The 19304-nt window shown below is 44.0% G+C and overlaps 1 protein-coding gene across 4 annotated transcripts in view; it reads right to left on the bottom strand.

Annotated features, from left to right (window-relative positions):
* Nucleotides 1–19304, bottom strand: part of LOC122920771 (transmembrane protein 272-like) — a 103752-nt gene that overhangs the window by 47241 nt on the left and 37207 nt on the right. For 3 of the 4 annotated variants that reach the window (XR_006386937.1, XR_006386936.1, XM_044270495.1), the window contains exon 4: nucleotides 18438–18497. Coding sequence is in view for 1 of the 4 variants with exons in the window: in XM_044270495.1 (XP_044126430.1) it covers nucleotides 18438–18497 (60 nt within the window). In the remaining 3 variants the exon portion in view is untranslated. Of the gene's footprint in view, nucleotides 1–7474; nucleotides 7602–18437; nucleotides 18498–19304 lie in introns of all 4 variants that reach the window. The other variant, XR_006386938.1, reaches the window with a different exon arrangement.

Raw genomic sequence — 19304 nt, 5'->3', positions numbered from 1 at the left:
TGATTGCCTCCATGCCACGCCGCATTGAAGCAGTCATTTCTGCAAAAGGATTCCCAACCAAGTATTGAGTGCAGAACTGAACATAATTATTTGAAGGTTGACTTTTTTTGTATTAAAAACACTTTTCTTTTATTGGTCGGATGAAATATGCTAATTTTTTTAGATAGGAAATTTGGGTTTTCATGAGCTGTATGCCAAAATCATCAATATTAAAACAATAAAAGGCTTGAACTACTTCAGTTGGTGTGTAATGAATCTAAAATATATGAAAGTCTAATGTTTATCAGGGCATTACAGAAAATAATGAACTTTATCACAACATGCTAATTTTTTTAGAAGGACCTGTATTGGGCAGACTAGATGGGCCAAATGGTTCTTATCTGCTGACACATTCTATGTTTCTATGTTTCTATTTGTATCGCTGTCCTGAGGACGGCGATACAGATGACTGGAGATGAGCGCTTCCACAATGGAAGCGCTCATCTCTCTGTGCCCCGCTGCCGCCTCGGGGTGGGGGGGGGGCAATTGCCCCGTTGCCCCCCTTCCTGGATCCGCCACTGATCCCCTGTTGCTTGTCGTGATTTCCTGGTACTGACTTCCTGCTTTTGTTTGGACTCGCTCTTTTGTACTGATTTGACTTTGCTGCTAATTGACTTCGGCTAGTTTGACTTGCTTTGTGTTCTGTTTGTCCTGTCTTTTGTTTCTCCCTGCACTTACTTAAGTTAGGGACTGCCGTCCAGTTGCGCCCCTTTACCTAGGACGGATCGTGCAAGTAGATAGGGGCAGAGGTGTGGGTGGCAGTCAGGGTGTGCATTCTTCCCTACCCCCGTCATCGACACATGCATTTCCCCCAAAAATGCTTCCAAAAAGACTAACTTGTGCTGTGTTTTTTTGTAACCCTTTTTAGCCATTTTTGGACAGTGTGTTTGAGCACCTGTCATTTTGTAATGGAATTTGTTGCATTTTTGTATAGGAATTAGGAAAGCATGTGCTCCCCAGTAATGCCGCCTACTCTGTAGAGCACTATGGGGAAAAAGCACTTGTAAAATAAAAAAATAATTACATGCCACATAAAAGCACTATTAAAAAACACAACACACATTGGCACATGTTTTTTCAAGAAAGGCAAGAAAAAAAAACTATGGATATTTATGAGCTAGAACTCGGTGACGCAGTTTTCTGCATGTGAACCAGCTGTTTCTGGGTTAAATCATGCAGCAACCTAATCAAATAAAAACGACAGTAACCTGTTTAATGTTTTTAATCTTTTCTATATATTTATATTTAGAGAACATAGTGGCTTTATATGAAGCTGCATGGATGGTGTCTTCATTGTAATGTAATCTGTAAGTGATTATTTAAACACATTATGCACTCCCATCAGTACGTATAAGTGTGGTCAGTGTCAGACTGGGCTGTCTAGGGCCTATCAGTAAAATTTATTTTGGGGGCCCACTGTACGGATATATTCAAATATTACACAGGCGAGGCTGAAGTTGGTTTCTTATTTGTCAGTTTCTTATTCACATCATTTGTATATTTTTTAAGTATTTTGAGGAAATCTTATCGACAGTAACTGAAAAAGTTGCAGTGAGCTGTGCTTAAAGTAAATGAGCTAAAAGTGGCATTAAAATAAAAAAGATGGGCACAAAAGTAATTAGATGAATCCAGCCAGTGATCTTGAACTGCCAACATACAGAGGGTGATGTCCTGCATCAGATACAGTGGAGTTCAGCCGGGCCCGAATAGGTTCTGGGCATGAGAACTAGCATCAAAGCGGGCAGACATTTATTTCTGATTTCAATAAGTAACTGATGGCCCAAACAGGTTCTGGGCATGAAAACTCACCCTCTGTATGTTGGCAGTGGTCCGAATTAATTTCATTCCTTTAATCACACTTTGTTGTGCCCACTTTGATGCCCATTTTTTGCATTTTAATGCCGCTTTCCACCGATTTATGTTACGCACAGCTCACTGCAAGTTTTTCAGTTACTTGGGAGAAGGCCTCCTCAAAATTCTTTAAAAAAATACAAATTATGTGAATAACAAAATGACAAATAAGAAACCGACTTCAGCCTTGTCTCATACAGCAGCAGATGATTGAATATGGGGGTCCCTACAGTAACTTTGAGAAGGTCCTGGGGAGAAGAGGAAACTGGTAGCTTTCCTTTATACCTAGAAGACATCTCAGCTCTAATTGTGTCTATAACAATAAACTGGGGAGTTTCTTTAATAATCTATCAAGTTTTTTATATGAACATAGGCTGGTTGAGATGCTGTACATTGAATATATGTATGTAGTGCAGTAAGTCTACTGTGTTATGTGTCACTTGTGCAGGGGGTGGTAGACTAGGGGCCCACCTCACTCAAGGGCCCACCGGGGGATTCACCTGTACCTCTGTGAACCAGTCCGAGCCTTAGTGTGGTCCCCCGAAATGTCGTGCGAGAGGAGTGGAAAACTCAGGAATAAAGCAGAGAGGACTCAAAGCTTCTATTGAAAAATACCTTCTGCACATACTACATGTATCAGTGCAGGGGACACTTGCTGGCTCATGCAAGGTAATCCAATCGAAACAAAAAAATGTTTCTGCACTTAAAACATAAAATCCAATTTCTTATTTAGAATTCATTGAAACCTCAAGATGCAGCACCACTGACACCTTTCGGACCAATTTCCTTAATCATGGCATGGTGTGCCACACTATAGTAAAGCCGGACTGAGGGCTATAGCCTTAGGGGGAGGCGACCATGACGGGGGGTGGTTTAAAGAGACCCAGAGTTAGGGATTGGTGAATTTGTAGGGGATTGGGGAGGAGTTATGGGGTTTATATGAAGAGTGCGGCCGGTAAGAGGGGCCATCTTGTTGAAGAGGAACATCTGAGCTCACTGGAGATGGAGGCCTTGCTGGCAGAGTTACGGGCGGCAGCAGCAGAGCATGGCGACGGATGGCTCCAGGAGCGGGTGCAGGAGCTGCTGAGAGGGGCGGCAGAGGTGCCTGCCTTACCTCCTCCCACGACGCAAAAGGGGGTTGGCTCCGCCTCCCCTGAAGATTCGGGTGAAGACTCCAGCCTAGCCAGGGGACACACAGGAGATGACTCTCCAGGAGGATCTGCACAGAGGACCGGTCGGGAAGGATCTGCGGCTGGTGGGGTCACCGCACCCATGCAGCCAGGTGAGCAGTGGGGACCTTTAGTGCAGTGGGGTGCTAGCTTAGCTGCGGGGGAGGGGGGCCACAGACAGAACTGAGTAAAGGTTTGGGTCAGTTGTTGGGGGGGGTTAGCCGGTTTGGTAGCAGGATGGGGCATGGGGGGGCGTCCACATTACCGGCGTGGGGTGTTGGGGGGGCTCTGGTGCGGTTGGGGGCGCTGGGCCAGTGGTGTCGGGTGTGTGGGCCAGCACGGTGTCGGTTCAGACGTAGGCGGGGTGCTCAGGGCAGGAAGATGCAACGCAGATGGATGACAGGGTGAAAGGGGAGGTATATGTATGTTTTGAGGGTTCCCTGGCGGTGCATCTTAAGCAGGAGGCGAGGGAAAAAATATGGAAAGGGGAGTACGTAGATATTTTTTCCTTGCTCCCTTTGGAAAAATTTAACTTAGATAAAGTTCAGAAGGACAGGAGCAAGAAGGAGGATGAAGAAAAGCGCAGGCACAGGCTTATACCAAGGTAGTTTGCAAACTGGTTACAAGCATTTGCGATACTAGCAAGCGTAATAGGGAAAAAAAGAGCCGGAATGTTATTCCGCTCTTTTTTGCTACCTGGCAGTGCGTCCGGGTATCAGATGGGATCACAAGGATATTGCCTTGTGGTTAAAAGTGACGGCCCCTGTTAGATCAGGGCAGTCCTTTCGGGGGAGGCCGGGGGTGAAGTGCAGCCGGGTTTTGCGGCAGCTTCCACAAAAGGACTGTGCTTCCTGTTCAATGAGGGTGGATGTAAGTTTGGGGCCAAGTGCAAGTTTAAGCATGAGTGCTCCAACTGCGGGGGCTTACACGGGGCCACACGGTGTTTTAGGAGCGGCAAGCAAAAATACCGGGGAGGGGTCTGGAAAAGGGGGAGACGCCGGTTCGTCTGGAAAAGATGGAGCCGTATCTCGATAGGTATCCTGACAGGAAGGCCGCGGAGATGCTAGGGGAGGGATTTGCATTGATTTTTCGGATCCCGTTTGTTCCGTCTGGCACTACGTTAGTTACAAAAAATTTGTGTTCGGCAATTGAGCGCACGGGGGTGGTTTACGGAAAAGTTGGAGAAGGAGATTAGACTAGGTAGGATGGCTGGCCCTTTTGCAGGGCCACCCTTGTTGGATTTGCGTGTGTCCCCGTTGGGGGTGGTCCCAAAAAAGGAGGTAAAAAAATTCCGGTTGATTCACCACCTGTCCTTCCCTAAGGGAACGTCGGTTAACGACGGCATTGAACCGGCCTTATGCTCGGTTGTCTATACCTCGTTTGACGCGGCAGTGGCATGGGTAAGGCGTTTCGGTCGGGGAGCGTTAATGGCAAAGACCGATATCGAGGCAGTGTTTTTTTTTTAATGTGGATCGGTGTTTACCGATGGGCTGTTCATTGTCCTGAGCATATTTTGAGATGTTTAGTTCTTTTTTGGAATGGGTGGTTAGAGATTCGTCTGGGTGTGATTCTGTTATCCACTATCTGGACGATTTTCTTTGCGTCGGCCCTACGGAGTCGAGGGTTTGTTCGGTTTTGTTGCATACATTAGAGTGGTTGTTCGGGTTGTTTGGGGTTCCTTTAGCTAGGGAGAAGACGGTGGGCCCTACGACTAAATTGAGCTTTCTCAGGATAGAAATTGATTCTGAGCGCATGGAATGTAGGCTTCCTCCGGATAAGTTAGTGGACTTGAAACAAGAGGGGGCACGGGCAGGGCGGTTACAAAAAATTCTGTTGCGGGTGCTTCAGTCGCTTCTGGGAAAGCTTAATTTCGAGTGATTAATTATGCCCATAAGAAGAATTTTCAGCAGACGGTTGGAGGGGGCGACAGCAGGGGTTCAGATGCCCCATCATTTCATTAGGCTGGGGCAGGAGCTGAAGGGGGACTTGTTGGTTTGGGGAGCATTTCTGGACAAACATAATGGTCGTTCCTTGTTCATTGACGAGATGGTGGATTCGTTCGATTTCGACCTGTTTAAAGATGTGGTGGGGGGTTGTAGTTTTGGGGTTTATTGTGCGGGGGAATGGTGTGCAGGGAAGTGGCCGGACAGTTGGTTTCTGAGGGGTTGGGTTAAAAATTTGGCGTTGTTAGAACTTTTTCTGATGGTGGTGGTGGTGATGTTGTGGGGGCAGGTTTTTAGGAATAAGAAAATCCGGTTCCACTGCGACAACCTAGGGGTAGTGCAGGCGATTAATGGTTTGTCAGCCTCATCGACATTGGTAGTTTGGCTGTTGCAGAAGTTGGTGTTGGAGTGTTTGTTAAATAACACATGGGTAGTGGTGGTTTATTTGCCTGGGGTTGACAACTGCATTGCTGATGCTCTCTCTCGTTCGCAGTGGGACCGTTTCCGTCAGCTGGCTCCGGGGGCAGCGGAAGTGGGGCTGGAGTGTCCAACCTGTCTTTGGGAAGTGCTGGAGTTACAGTAACGGGTCTTATCCGGTCTTCACTGGCGCCTGGTACGTGGGAGCTGTATTCGAAAGCTTGGCATCGGTGGGAGGAGTGGACGGGTAATTTAGGGGCTGGGGAGGTGGCGGTGGTGAGATGGATAGGTCGGCGGGGCATGATATGGAGCAGGGTTTTACCGGAATTTCACAGATATGTCAAGCAAGATAGGGCCCTGGACGTATTAGTCCTGCATGTGGGAGGTAATGATTTGGCTGCCCAGCTGTTTAGGGAGCTAGTATGGGACGTGAAATTTGACTTGCTGCGGTTATGGGCGATGTTTCCAAAAATGGTAACGGTCTTGTCAGACATCGTTCCGAGAACGTTGTGGCGAGGGGCGCGTTCAGTTAACAGGATAAACAAGGCCAGAGTGAAAGTTAATAGGGCTATTAGCAGGTTTATGTCTAAGAATGGGGCCTTGTCGATTCGACACGTGGAGCTTCAGAAAGGGGTTGGGGTGTTTTGGCGTAGTGACGGGGTACATCTCAATGCTCTGGGTTTGGACATGTGGTGCTTAGCTTTGCAAGAGGGAATGGAGATTGCTGTGCATGTGTGGAGGGACGCACAGGCTTAAGGGGTCAATCCGGTGCGTCTGTGGCCGTGGGAGGTCCTTGGAGTTGGTGAGTTTATCAGGTGATGAGGATGGGAGGGCCCCACGGTGGGGGCTGGACTCCCATTGGTTGGTGGGCTGCTGTGGCTGAATTGTTGGGGTGAGCCGGCAGGGGTGCCTCCGAGTCAGCGGTCAACGGCTGGAGGTAAGTTGGCTCACCCCAATATGGTTATTCAGTGGTTTTGGGGCTTCAAAGACCTCCTCCTCGGTGACTGAACATTTGGTACAGGTTAATAATGTTGGTATTAAAAAAATATTATTTTTGTATGTTTGTTAATAAAAAGGCTGCTGTGGCCAAGTTAATCCAAAATGGGGCGTCTGTGTCATTATTGAATTAAGGTGGGAACTTAGGAATGTAAGGGGGTGGGCGAGTTAGGGTTAATGGGGGAGAAGGATCAAGTAAACATAACCAGTACCCTTCAAAAAGGTGTAATGCAAATATGCATTTAAAACATCGAAAATCAAGGACATATTTATGATTAACAGTTTTATTAATTGTGATTTCCATTATATAGTGTATGCAATTTATGCACTAAGTATGTACATCCTATATTATGTGGTTTGCATTACTTGAAAAGCACACATTGGAGCAGTTGTCTAGGGGCTCATGCACACAACTGTTGGATGTATTGCGGATCTGAAAGACACGGATGCCAGCTGTGTGCATTTTGCATTTTGCGGAACTGAACCACTGGCCCCTAATAGAACAGTCCTATCCTTGTCCATAAATCAGATAATAACAGGACATGTTCTGTTTTTTTGCAGAACGGCCATGCAGACACGGAATATACACAGAGTCATCTCAGTTTTTTTGAGGCCCCACTGAAGTGATTGGTTCTGCTTACTAACCACAAAAAAATAAAATAAATGGACACGGAAAATAACACATTTGTGTGCATGAGCCCTTATATTAACAATAAATCAAGCAATGCTTCTACAGCTGCCAAACACTTTATTGAAACACATGACATACTATTGAGTATTTCAGGTTTTTTGGCTTGGAACAGGTTAAATTTCCCTTAATTGTGTGATTGGAACAAAAAAAATTATTGTTATGAGGAGAGTTCTGAATACTGAAATTGGACATGCGATACCCGCCTAAGGGACTGAATTTATCCTATATTTCTTGTTATAATTCCATTTCATGTATCCGATGTGTGTGGTCCTTTTGTTATGACCAACAAATTTTCTTTCCATATGACAACATTGCAATAATTCCTGTATCCATGTTTTGCCACTTCATACCCAGGTATACAGCCTTACCTTTCATCCGACGTATTGAAATGATGTACTTTAATTTCAATAGTGTGTTTTTAAAGGCGGCAGATTTTATTTTTCAAGTGCGGAATACTTTTTATTCAAGTGGAAAATTCAACATTCCCAATGTGGGCTTTTGAAAAAGGGATGATAAAATAAATTAATTTAATGATAGCAATAAAGAAACAAAAACACTGATTTTGTACAAACAAAAAAAAAACGAGCGTGAGTAATAATAGTTGGCTCACTGTGTTAACATATTGAGCACTGTTTAGTCTGCATCTTGAAAGCTACTTTTGTTGTCCACTACAATACATTTTTTTGTAAAGGCAGAAGAGGTTTTAAACTAATAAAAATAATAAAGCAATTATTACTCACCCATTTAATCCCCCGCCACTGAATGGGATTTTACATGGAGTCCCTTTACCAGTTACAGAGTCAGTATTATATCACAGGAGTCAGTATTGGGTCCTTTTCTTTAAGTATTAACAACCTTGTAGAATGCTTCCAGAGTAAAAAATATATCCAAATGATACTATGAGCTCTACAGAAGATAATATAATATGGGTATATTGGTTATATATATATCCCTCGGTGGTTGTATAGGATGTGTGATAGGCTGCCTGCACACATATCCCTCGGTGGGTATATAAGGTGTGTGATAGGCTGTCTGCACACATATCCCTCAGTGGGTATATATGGTGTGTGATAGGCTATCTGCACACATATCCCTCGGTGGTTGCATAAGATGTGTGATAGGCTGTCTGCACACATATACCTCGGTGGGTATATAAGGTGTGTGATAGGCTGTCTGCACACATATCCCTCAATGGGTATATAAGGTATGTGATAGGCTGTCTGCACACATATCTCTTGGTGGGTATATATGGTATGCAATAGGCTGTCTGGACGCATAACACTCAATGGGTATATAAGGAGTGCGATAAGCTTTCTGTACACATATCTCTCAATGGGTATAAAAGGTGTGTGATAAGCTGTCTGCACGCATATACCTCGGTGGGTATATAAGGTGTGTGATAGGCTGTCTGCACACATATCCCTCGCTGGGTATATATGGTGTGCGATAGGCTGTCTGCACACATATCTCTCTTCCTCCAGGCTTGACTACCTATTCCTATCAACTCCTCATGTGGCATTGGTCACTGGGGCAATAGGCTGTCTGCACTCGTATCCTTTGGTGGGTATATAAGGAGTGTTGTAGGCCTTCTGCACGCATTTCCCTCGGTGGGTATATAAGGTGTGTGATAGGCTGTCTGCACACATATCCCTCGGTGAGTATACAAGGTGTGTGACAGGATGTCTGCACACATATCCCTTGGTGCGTATATAAGGTGTGTGACAGACTATCTGCACACATGTCCCTCAGTGGGTATATAAGGTGTGTGACAGAATGTCTGAAAACATATCCCTCGGTCGTATATAAGGTGTATGACAGGCTGTCTGCACACATATCAGTTGGGGGTATATAAGGTGTGTGATAGGCTGTCTGCACACATATACCCCAGTGGGTATATAAGGTGTGCTATAGGCTGTATGAACATATATCCCTCAGTGGGTATATAAGGTGTGTGATAGGCTGTCTGCACACATATCCCTCGTGGTTGTATAAGATGTGTAAAAGGCTGTCTGCACACATATGCCTCAGTGGGTATATAAGATGTGTGATAGGCTGTATGCACACATATCACTCGGTGGGTATATAAGGTGTGAGACCAGCTGTATGAAAACATATCCCTCAATGGGTATATAAGGTGTGTGATAGGCTGTCTGCACACATATCTCTTGGTGGGTATATATGGAGTGCGATAGGCTGAACACATAACCCTCAATGGGTATATAAGGAGTGTGACAGGCTGTTTGCATGCATATCCCTCAGTGGGTATATATGGTGTGCGATAAGATGTCTGCACACATATCTCTCAATGGGTATATAAGGTGCGTGATAGGCTGTCTGCACGCATATACCTCGGTGGGTATATAAGGTGTGTGATAGGCTGTCTGCACACATATCACTCGGGGGGTATATAAGGTGTGTGATAGGCTGTCTACACACATATCTCTCGCTGGGTATATATGGTATGCGATAGGCTGTCTGCACACATATCACTTGGTGGGTATATAAGGTGTGTGATAGGCTGTCTGCACACATACCCCTCGGTGGGTATATAAGGTGTGCGATAGGCTGTCTGCTCTCATATCCCTTGGTGAGTATACAAGGTGTGTGATAAGATGTCTGCACACATATCACTCGGGGGGTATATAAGGTACGTGATAGGCTGTATACACACATATCCCTACACACATATCCCACGCCACTACTCTCTATAGAGCGCTCTCCCAGTCCCGTCACTACTCTCTATAGAAATCTGCCCCAGTTATCCTATTACACTAAAGAGCGCTGCCCCAGTCAAGCCACTACTCTCTATAGTACTCCCCTAGTCCCGTTGCTGGATGTGTTGAAGTCTACATCTACTCCGTTCCGCTGGTTATACCCATTCGGTTTATCCTTCACGAGGAACTGGGAACAAATCATCATTCACTCCCCTTCTGACCTGAAACCAGCCTGGGACATTTTAGTCATTACTCCTATAGATATACCTTCTTGCAATTCCCCCCTCCTGAGGCCTCCTCTGATTGCATGTCAAAAAAAGGCACCAATCTTCCCCTCAGGAGTCTTGCAAGATGACTGTTAATGCTTTATTATGTGTTATGCTTCCCATACCACTTTTCCTGTACTGTCAATCAAACCTCTTTGTCACTCCTTAACCCCTCTCCTCCTTTCCCTGTGCTTTTGCTATTAATGGAGGGATCTCATGGCATCATTTTACTACTTACACACTTACAACTATTAAGGATAAATAGGTGGTTGGCTCTCGCCTAGTGGCTATGACGGGTGCTGCTAACTCACAAATCGGGTGCCCGACCCCAAAGTGGTATAAATAATTGAAAAAAAAAAAGAATTGAAAAAAGAAGAGGAGTGAGCACTCACAACACTTGGACCATAGGATATAAGGATGTATTTATTATGATAGGACCTGCTGCGTCCAATAAATAAATCAATTCCAATCACACATAATTCATACACTAAAATACAGTAAAAAATATAATTGGTACCAATGCCTAAAAGTATACTGATATCGGGGTGGAAACCCTATTGCCACAATCCTTAGATAATTGGTGTTCCAAAAGTCTCTTTAAAGCACCTAGTTTCTTGCAGTGAATAATCACTATTGGTGCTTATGGTGCCGCAAACCGCAAGTCAATGGAGGTGTCCCAAAAATTCCTATGACTAGTCACTTAGAGCAGTGATTTATCTCCAGTGCATACAGATAATAGGTGGTTCTAGCTATGTAGCACGAAAAGTCCCTCCAGAATTGTCTCCCAGCTGTTTATTTTATACAAGCCTGGGAAAAAGAACTCTCTATCACTCTTTCTGATCCGGAGAAAGCATTTATACTAACCAATTCCCACGGCTTTAATAGGTGCATCAGAATTCAAGAAAACTCGTACAAACTGCTCTCCAGGTGGTACAAGACACCGGAGTTTCTTCATAGTATCAACCCCAATGTATCGGAATAGTGCTGGAGATGCAGGTCTGGTACGGGTTCGATTTCACATATTTGGTGGTTCTGCCATCACATCCAAGCCTTTTGGCTGGAAATTAAGGAGATGATCAACCAAATATGGTACTTATCCATCACACTAGATCCCAAATTAGTCCTACTCTGGTGCCCATCCGTCAGTTTTACCCCTTTGAAACGCAATCTTCCCACTATGCTAATTACAGCTGCTAGGTTACTCATACCCTTATATTGGCTAAAGGATTTCCCTCCCCCTACTTTGGCTTGGATAGAAAAAGTAGATCAATTGTATCGCTTTGAGGAATTAGCCCATTGGGAGACTCACTCTCGTTCAGCCTTCCTGAAGATTTGGGGTCCCTGGAAAGCATATAGGAAGTTCTCGTGAATATAGCACATACACCAGAGTTGAGATTAGCTTACCCTGGGGAAAACATATTCTCCCTTAGGTCTATATTAGGAGATCCCTGGATCGCCACCCTCCTCTGTTCAGTCTGGACTCGTTCTCTCCCGGCTCTGTTTATGGCCTCTAGCGTTGATGACAGTGGTGGTATGCATATTGAGATCTCTCTCGCCGTCATGAGCTTCAAGTCAGCTCGACATTCCTTCCATTTACTGTACCTCCTGATTACAAAGGACAATTGCCCCCCCCCCCCCTCCTTTTTTACCTCTTCCCTATTCCTTATTCTATTCTTCTTCTTTCTCTTCCTTTCTACCATTTGTCACGGTGTACATGATATTCGGCTATATTTTAGTTGACATACACTTTCTGATTAGGATACATATATGGTGCTCTGGTCATTATACTGCAATTATCTGCTCCATCTAGCCTTAAGAACCTGCTAGACACCTAGCCTTTGTCTAGATCCGATTGTCTCCAGATGCTCAACTCCTGCTTGCTATATGTATCTTGACTTGTGACTGTACTATTATTGGTCATTCATTGTACACAGTGATTTCTCATGTCTACCTTGATTTATCAATAAAAATAGATTCAACAAAAAAATTGTAAAAGAATTGGTAAAGCTTCCTTTGAAAAAGACTGAGGAATATTAGTGGACAGTAAACATAGATCAGGGACACTCTTCTAAGCCAAACCATCTGGGGGCACTATTTATTACTAGTGAGAACATTAATAAGGAACATTATCATTATTACTGGAATTGAGGAATGAGGAATTTTAGGAGCAGAGTATAGCAGGCTGATGGGGCAGAGCTTTGCGGTACAATGAGGAAGAACTTGTTGATGCAACAGCGGCCCCTATCCATCACTTTGCTTGGGCCCCCATAAATGCCAAATCCACTAGAGGAGGGGACCAATGAAATTCAGAGAACGGGGTGGATTGAAGTACCAAGACAGGTTAACAAATTTGGGGTTATTCAGTCAGGGGTGATCAAATTATAATGTACATATATATGAATTGATGATACAGAAATCTTCCTAATGATCTTTTTATAACTAGGCCTCTAACCATGACAATATGCCATCCTCTGTCTCTAGAGAAAAGAAGGTTTCACAATTAGCCTATTCCTGCACGAGCAGTGACACTATGCAGGTTCAAGATGCTTGAAAGTGATTATATCACAGATATTAAAATTCTGGAACTGGGGTGTCAGTCCAATTATTTTTTTGTTTGGATATATGGATTCAGGAAGGAATTTTTCTTCTAATTTGAGATAATTGGTGACCCTTTCATATGCTTTTTTTGCCTTCTACTGGAGCAAAAGAATAAGATTATAGGTGTAAATGTCCGACCTGTCCCTTTGTCCACCTAAAAGAATCACCTTTAAAAAATACACATTATAGTCACATGTTCTTTAATATATGATTTTTATGGCAGTGTCCCTTTAAGGTCATACAATAGCATCTTAGAGTACTTTCACACTAGTGTCTTTCTTTTCCGGAACTGAGTTCCGTCATAGGGGCTCAATACCGGAAAAGAACTGATCAGTTTTTTTTTCCCCCTTGCATTCTAAATGGAGAGCAATCCAGGATGGATCAGGATGTCTTCAGTTCAGTCTTTTAGACTTTTCAGGATGGAGATAATACCACAGCATGCTGCGGTTTTATCTGCGGCCAAAAAAACGGAACACTTGCCTGAATGCCGGATCCGTCATTTTTTTCCATAGGAATGTATTAGTGCCGGATCTGGCATTTAAAATACAGCAATGCCGGATCCATCCTTCCGGTCTGCGCATGCACAGACCTTTAAAAATGTGAAAAAATAAATACTGGATCAGTTTTGCCGGATGACACCGGAAAAAACGGATCCGGTATTGCAATGCACTTTTCTGACTGATCAGGCATTTTTCAGACTGATCAGGATCCTTATCAGTCTGAAAAATGCCTGATCAGTCAGAAAAAATTACATGCATTTGCATACAGTTTGCCTGGTAGCAACAGAACTGCCTGTCGGAATCAAACAGCGCAAGTGTGAAAGTACCCCTAGTGATCTTACAGCCTTGACATTCCCACACCGTGATTTTTTTTTTCTTGTGTAGCCATTTAGATGTCAATTTGCTAGTGTTCTTGGGAACATTGTTGCGTTCTATGGTCCAGTTTCAGACTAGCTTATGGTTCTGTGAAAAATGAATATTTGCGTCGACAACATTGTGGTATAAAGTTAAGCTGATTGTTGTCTCGTAGCTGCGTGTTTTACAGTTCTTGTGGCTGAATAATAACCAATATTATCGCTACTCTTCTAAGGGACAGAGTCACAAGCGAACAGTCTGCGTTATAGCCTCTAGCAGCAGTACCAAAATTACACATAAATGACTGGTTCTCAGTGAAGTTTAGCAGATTTAAAGGGGTTTTTTGAGATTTTTATACTGATGACCTATCCTAAGGAAAGGTCAACATTATCTGATCACTTGGGGTCTAACATCTGTTTGAGAAGGCAGTAATGCTCGCAGTAGTGCTGCGGCCTTCTCTCTGCTTTTCTTAGGCCGAGTGATCACACGTTCATCGGTCACATGGCCTAGGAGCATCTCAGCCTCAGTCAAGTGAATAGGGCTGATAGTGATACCAACCACAATACAATGTACAGTGCTGTGCTTGGTGAGCAAGAAGAAGGCATCGGCGCTCACAAATCTCCTTAATAGCTCTATAGCTCTCACATATATCAGCTAGATTTATATGTAGGTGGTTATAGGAATGGGAATATGTCATCAGGAACATCCAGCTTCTCCTCTCTCTGCAACTTGCTGACTTTTCTACGACATGGGGACTTTGAAGAATGATTTAGAAGAGGTAAAGCCAGTAAAAGATGAGGATGGTCATCATTAATATTATTCTTCTATTAATCATTTTCAACAATACTGTCGCTAGTGCATGAGTCTCTATCCAATGCTCAGCTCACAGGACAATGGCGGAGACCGTGCAGGATTTATAGGGCTGTGAAATCATAAGGAATGTCTACTTGCGGATTGGCTGACTGCAAGGTATTATGGGTGATCTTGCTTTAACAGGCTTTTCTGCTCGATATTTAGTTTCGCTTTGCAACATGTCCATTTTAAGAAAACTTGATCCATTACCACAAGTGTAAGAAAATTCGGATTTGTTTCCAATCAAAATTTTCCTAAACTTCAGACCGAATTCTGCTTCGATCAACACTAATCACCACCAATAAATGAAAAGGCTGCACAGTTTATCTGTACGGCAGTTTTGCTATTCAAGGATATGGTCCCATTCATTTATGTTCCATAGGTGGAGGGATGAATATTGATTGCAGCATCTAATAGAGAAAATGACTGGAAATGGAGTTGTCAAAGTAGTTAAAAGGGTTTTCTGACAAATTTTTACTGAAGAACTATCCTTTGGATAGGTCACTAGTATCTGATCAACGTTTGTTAGCGATGATCTGCCTGTTTAATACTGTAGTATGAGGATGAGTGATTGCATTAGTGATCGCTCCTTCTCATACTCAGGAGGAGATTGCTGCATGCAATAGCAGCGATCTCCTTCACTGACAAGCAGGTGATTATTATTATTATTATTTATTATTTAAGCGCCATTCATTCCATAGCGCTGTACATATGATAAGCGGTGCACATACATAACACAGACAATTGCACTAATCATAAACAAGATGAGTTACAAACTGGTACAGAAGGAGAGAGGGCCCTGCCCGTGAGAGTTTACAATCTACATGGTATAGGAGAAGGACACAGTAGGTGCGGGTGAAGTTGGTCATGGCGGTATAGAGGCAGCAGGCTCACTGGTTGTAGGCTTGTCTGAAGAGGTGGGTTTTCAGGTTTCTTTTGAAGGATTCCACTGTAGGTGAGAGTGTGATATGTTGGGGTAGCAAGTTCCAGAGTATGGGGGATGCACGGGAGAAATCTTGGAGTCGATTGTGGGAAGAGGCGAAAAGAGGAGAGGAGAGAAGGAGGTCTTGTGAGGATCGGAGAGTGCTTGTGGGGATGTATCGGGAAAGTAGGGAGGGGACAGGCTATGGACGGCCTTGTATGTGTTTGTTAGTACTTTGAAGTGGATTCGTTGGGCAATGGGGAGCCAGTGAAGGGATTGGCAGAGGGGAGAGGCAGAGGAGTAATAAGGTGAGAGGTGGATTAGTCGGGCAGCAGAGTTGAGGATAGATTGGAGGGGTGCGAGAGTGCTAAATGGAAGGAAAGAACGCTTCCTTCCTGACAGCCTTATCTGCTAGTCTAATACAGCCCATATGTCATCAGTCCCTACTCCGAGCACCAGTGCCTTCTCCCTGCTCCCCAGTCAAAGGGGTTTTTCGACACTTTCTAACTGATGACCTATCCTACTTCATCAGTAGGTCATCAGTATCTGATTGGGATCCCGGGACCCCATTGTGCCCTGACTTATGTAATGTTATATTTTAGCTTTTTTTTGTTTTGTTTTGTTTTTAGGAATGTGTATCTAGTACTCTGACTAAATGAGTGCCATTTGGATTACAGTGATAGCTATTTCCTGAAACCCGCCCAAAAATGTGACAAATCTAAAGTGTTATAAATATGTCATCTTCATGTATAATTCCTTTGAACATGGGTGTACCCTGTATAATTCATTAATTCATTCATCATACTAGAAGAACTAGTTTTGACACCTTGCCAGAATAAAGAATCCCACACAGAGCACAAGACGCTTACTGCTCAGCCCCAGGGTTCTTGGTTGTCTAAAATCTGACTTGTTGTGCTTGCTGTACTTTGGCACCGTGGTGATTAGTAAAGCCAATAATGTACCGGGCGTAACAAAGCTCCTGGCAAAGAGGACCCCACGCCTGCCATATGCCATTTATTATACTAGTCTTCTTAAGGGCTCATGCACATGAACGTATTTTCTTTCCGTGTCTGTTCTGTTTTTTGCAGACCGTATTCGGAACCTTTCATTTCAATGGGTCCACAAAAAAAAACAGAAGTTGCTCTATGTGCATTCTGTTTTCATATGTCTGGTCTGCAAAAAAATAGAACATGTCCTATTATTGTCCGCATTACGGACAAGGATAGGACTGTTCTATTAGGGGCCAGCTGTTCCGTTCCGCAAAATACGGAATGCACATGGACATCATCAGTTTTTTTGCAGATCTGTGTTTTGCGGACATCAAAATACATACGGTCGTGTGCGTGAGCCCTATACCTCATTCACATGTCCGTGTCTGTTCTCAAATCCGTGAGAAGGTGGTCAGTTAAGCATACATGAAGCTGTCTGTGAAGGATCCGTGTTGGGTCTGTGTGTCAGTTTTTTTATGTCCGTGTGCCATCCACATTTCACTGACACTGAACAGCTGAAAAATAATTTTCAAAGCATCTTTTCCTAATGATCAGTGAAGCATGGATGCAACACGGATGTACAGCACACGTCCGTGGATAATTGATGTGTGAATGAGGCTTTATCTGGAGTCTGAACCCCTCAGGCATCAAAGCATGGTTGTGTAATGTCCCGTAGTGTGATTACCACTTCTTTTTGGCAACTTGCTACCGCCTCCTGTGTGCTAGTGTATAACATCTAAGGTATTTTATGTCATCGCTTAATAATGTGCATATTTATTCCTGAAACTGGTTATGTTCATGTAATTGCCTGGTCTACCAGCAGATGGCGGAAACATTGGCAGTGTTAGCTTCCCTGGAGAGGAACCTCCTTGTTCCCTTCCAGCCCTCTTTAGAGAGGGAGAAGGAGTTAGTTAGTTAGTTAGAATTCAGTGTCTAGTACACCCTCCTCAGGCCTCATGCACATGGCCGTTGTTTTGGTCCGATTCCGAGCCGCTGTTTTGGCAGCTTGGATGCGGACCCATTCACTTCAATGAATGGGTCCGCATCTGTTGCTCCGTTCCGTGGCCCCGGAAAAAAAAAATAACATGTCCTATTCTTGTCTGCGCTTTGTGGACAAGAATAGGCAGTTATATGTAAAGGCTGTCGTGTGCATGCGGCCTAAGGGAGAGGTTGTGTATCAGCTAGCAGAGCCCTGCCTCTGAAGTCTACATGGTTGCTTGTCCCCTCCTGGGCTTGCATTGCCTTCATCCAAGCTGAAGCTGGAGCTTGAGATACTCCAACGCCAGGACAAGAAGTTCCTAGGATTAAAGTAAGAGACTACAGACAGCTAAACTAAGTTCCAGCACAAGTGAAAAGTTCCTATCTAAGCCAGCCAAGCATAGCAGAGCTGAGATTGTTGCAGAGAAGTATTTCCCTGCCAAAGTTAAGCCAATACCTGCTGATGACCAAGATACCGTTTGGAAACTGTTTGGATTACCGTTTATGCCAAGTAAAGCTGTGTTCAAAGTCTGGACTTTTATTCCACTTGTTCATCATCCAAGTTAAACTACCCTTTTTGCATTTGCTTCGGACCACATCACATCTGGGATCCACAGATATCCAGGTAGTAACACTGTAACACGTGTATACAACTGTTATGGATGTTATGTTGGTGCATCACTTCCTGTTTCCTGTTTTCCGTTTGTGGCAGTTGCTCCTGTCTGTTTGTGGCCGTTGTAGGCCATTCTACACCACTCTGGCAATCCTACCCTGGGGACCAACATTACCATCTACAAAGGGGACTCCATGTCCTCGTTGCTTTATTGCAACTGGCATCACATTTACTTGCTCTATAAGAGGGACATATTTCGTAGAAACTTCCTAAGAGGCAAGGGATACCCCAGATGCTGGCACCAGGTCGTTGCAGTTGCAACTGCTACTACTGCATCCCCTAAGGCCACTCCCCTAGACCCTATATACTACAGGCTTCATAAAGGCAGCTGGGAATTCTCTGATACTGAAGAAACCACTAACTGTGTCATAGGTAAAAGAACACCAAAAAAGCTTTCTTTATTCTCAATACACTTCAATACACTACCGTTATCCCCACACATTTAAAAAGGCCCATGAACAATGATATTGTGTTTCATACGTTACCTATTGTTATCATGGCAGTACTTAATCCCGACCACAGCAACAAAATAAATACTCGAAATCCTTAAAAGAAAAAAAAGAATTTTTGATACAAAATCAAACTATGAATCCATTGATATTTCAGTTGATATAACTACGAATAGAGATGAGCTAATTTTTGCCTGCTGTTTCTTTAAACAGTAATATGGGGGAAACCTTGTCCCAAATGCTCACAGCAAGCATTCTGATGTAAGGGTCCTCTTACACAGGCCGATGCCAGGGCAATAACAAGCGCCAATTAACGAAACAAAAGTCAATCAGCAATCATCGAGTATTTCAAATGCAGCTTACTAAGCCACAGCCATTTCCATGAAGCCTCTTCTCATTATGGCACTGTCACCAACTTACCTGTCCGGGCTCCAGCGATGCTCTCTGAAGTTGTGAGACGCGATGCCGGGTGCGCTCTTCCTGTGATGCACTGTCTAGCAAGACCCCCTGGTAACGTGAGCACGTACATAGATATAGAGAGCACGCTCTGTTTCTTCCCCACAGCGCATGCACCCTGGGGGAATATTAAGCTATTGAGGGTTCAGGTGTGTATGATCATTGATCTTTCTCAGCCTGCCTATCATAAGGGAACTGGTTTTCTGATCCAATGGGGCGCCGAGTCCCTGGACCCATCGGTTCTGATCCAGGGACTCGGAGCACTACTAAAAATCACTTGCTGGCAATACACCTTTGCCAGTTATAGGTTTTACACCCTTGATGTGCACCCGGTTCCGTTCTGTGCATACTGGATTGCTATTTGTTTTGACCCTGGCTTGCCTTTGACCACCCTCTGCCTCGTGATTTGGTATTATGACTCCCGTCTGATACTGACCTCAGCTTGAC

This window comes from Bufo gargarizans, chromosome 10 (genome assembly GCF_014858855.1).
Source record: "Bufo gargarizans isolate SCDJY-AF-19 chromosome 10, ASM1485885v1, whole genome shotgun sequence".
Classification (NCBI taxonomy): Eukaryota; Metazoa; Chordata; class Amphibia; order Anura; family Bufonidae; genus Bufo; species Bufo gargarizans.
This window is presented reverse-complemented; position numbering and strand designations above follow the sequence as displayed.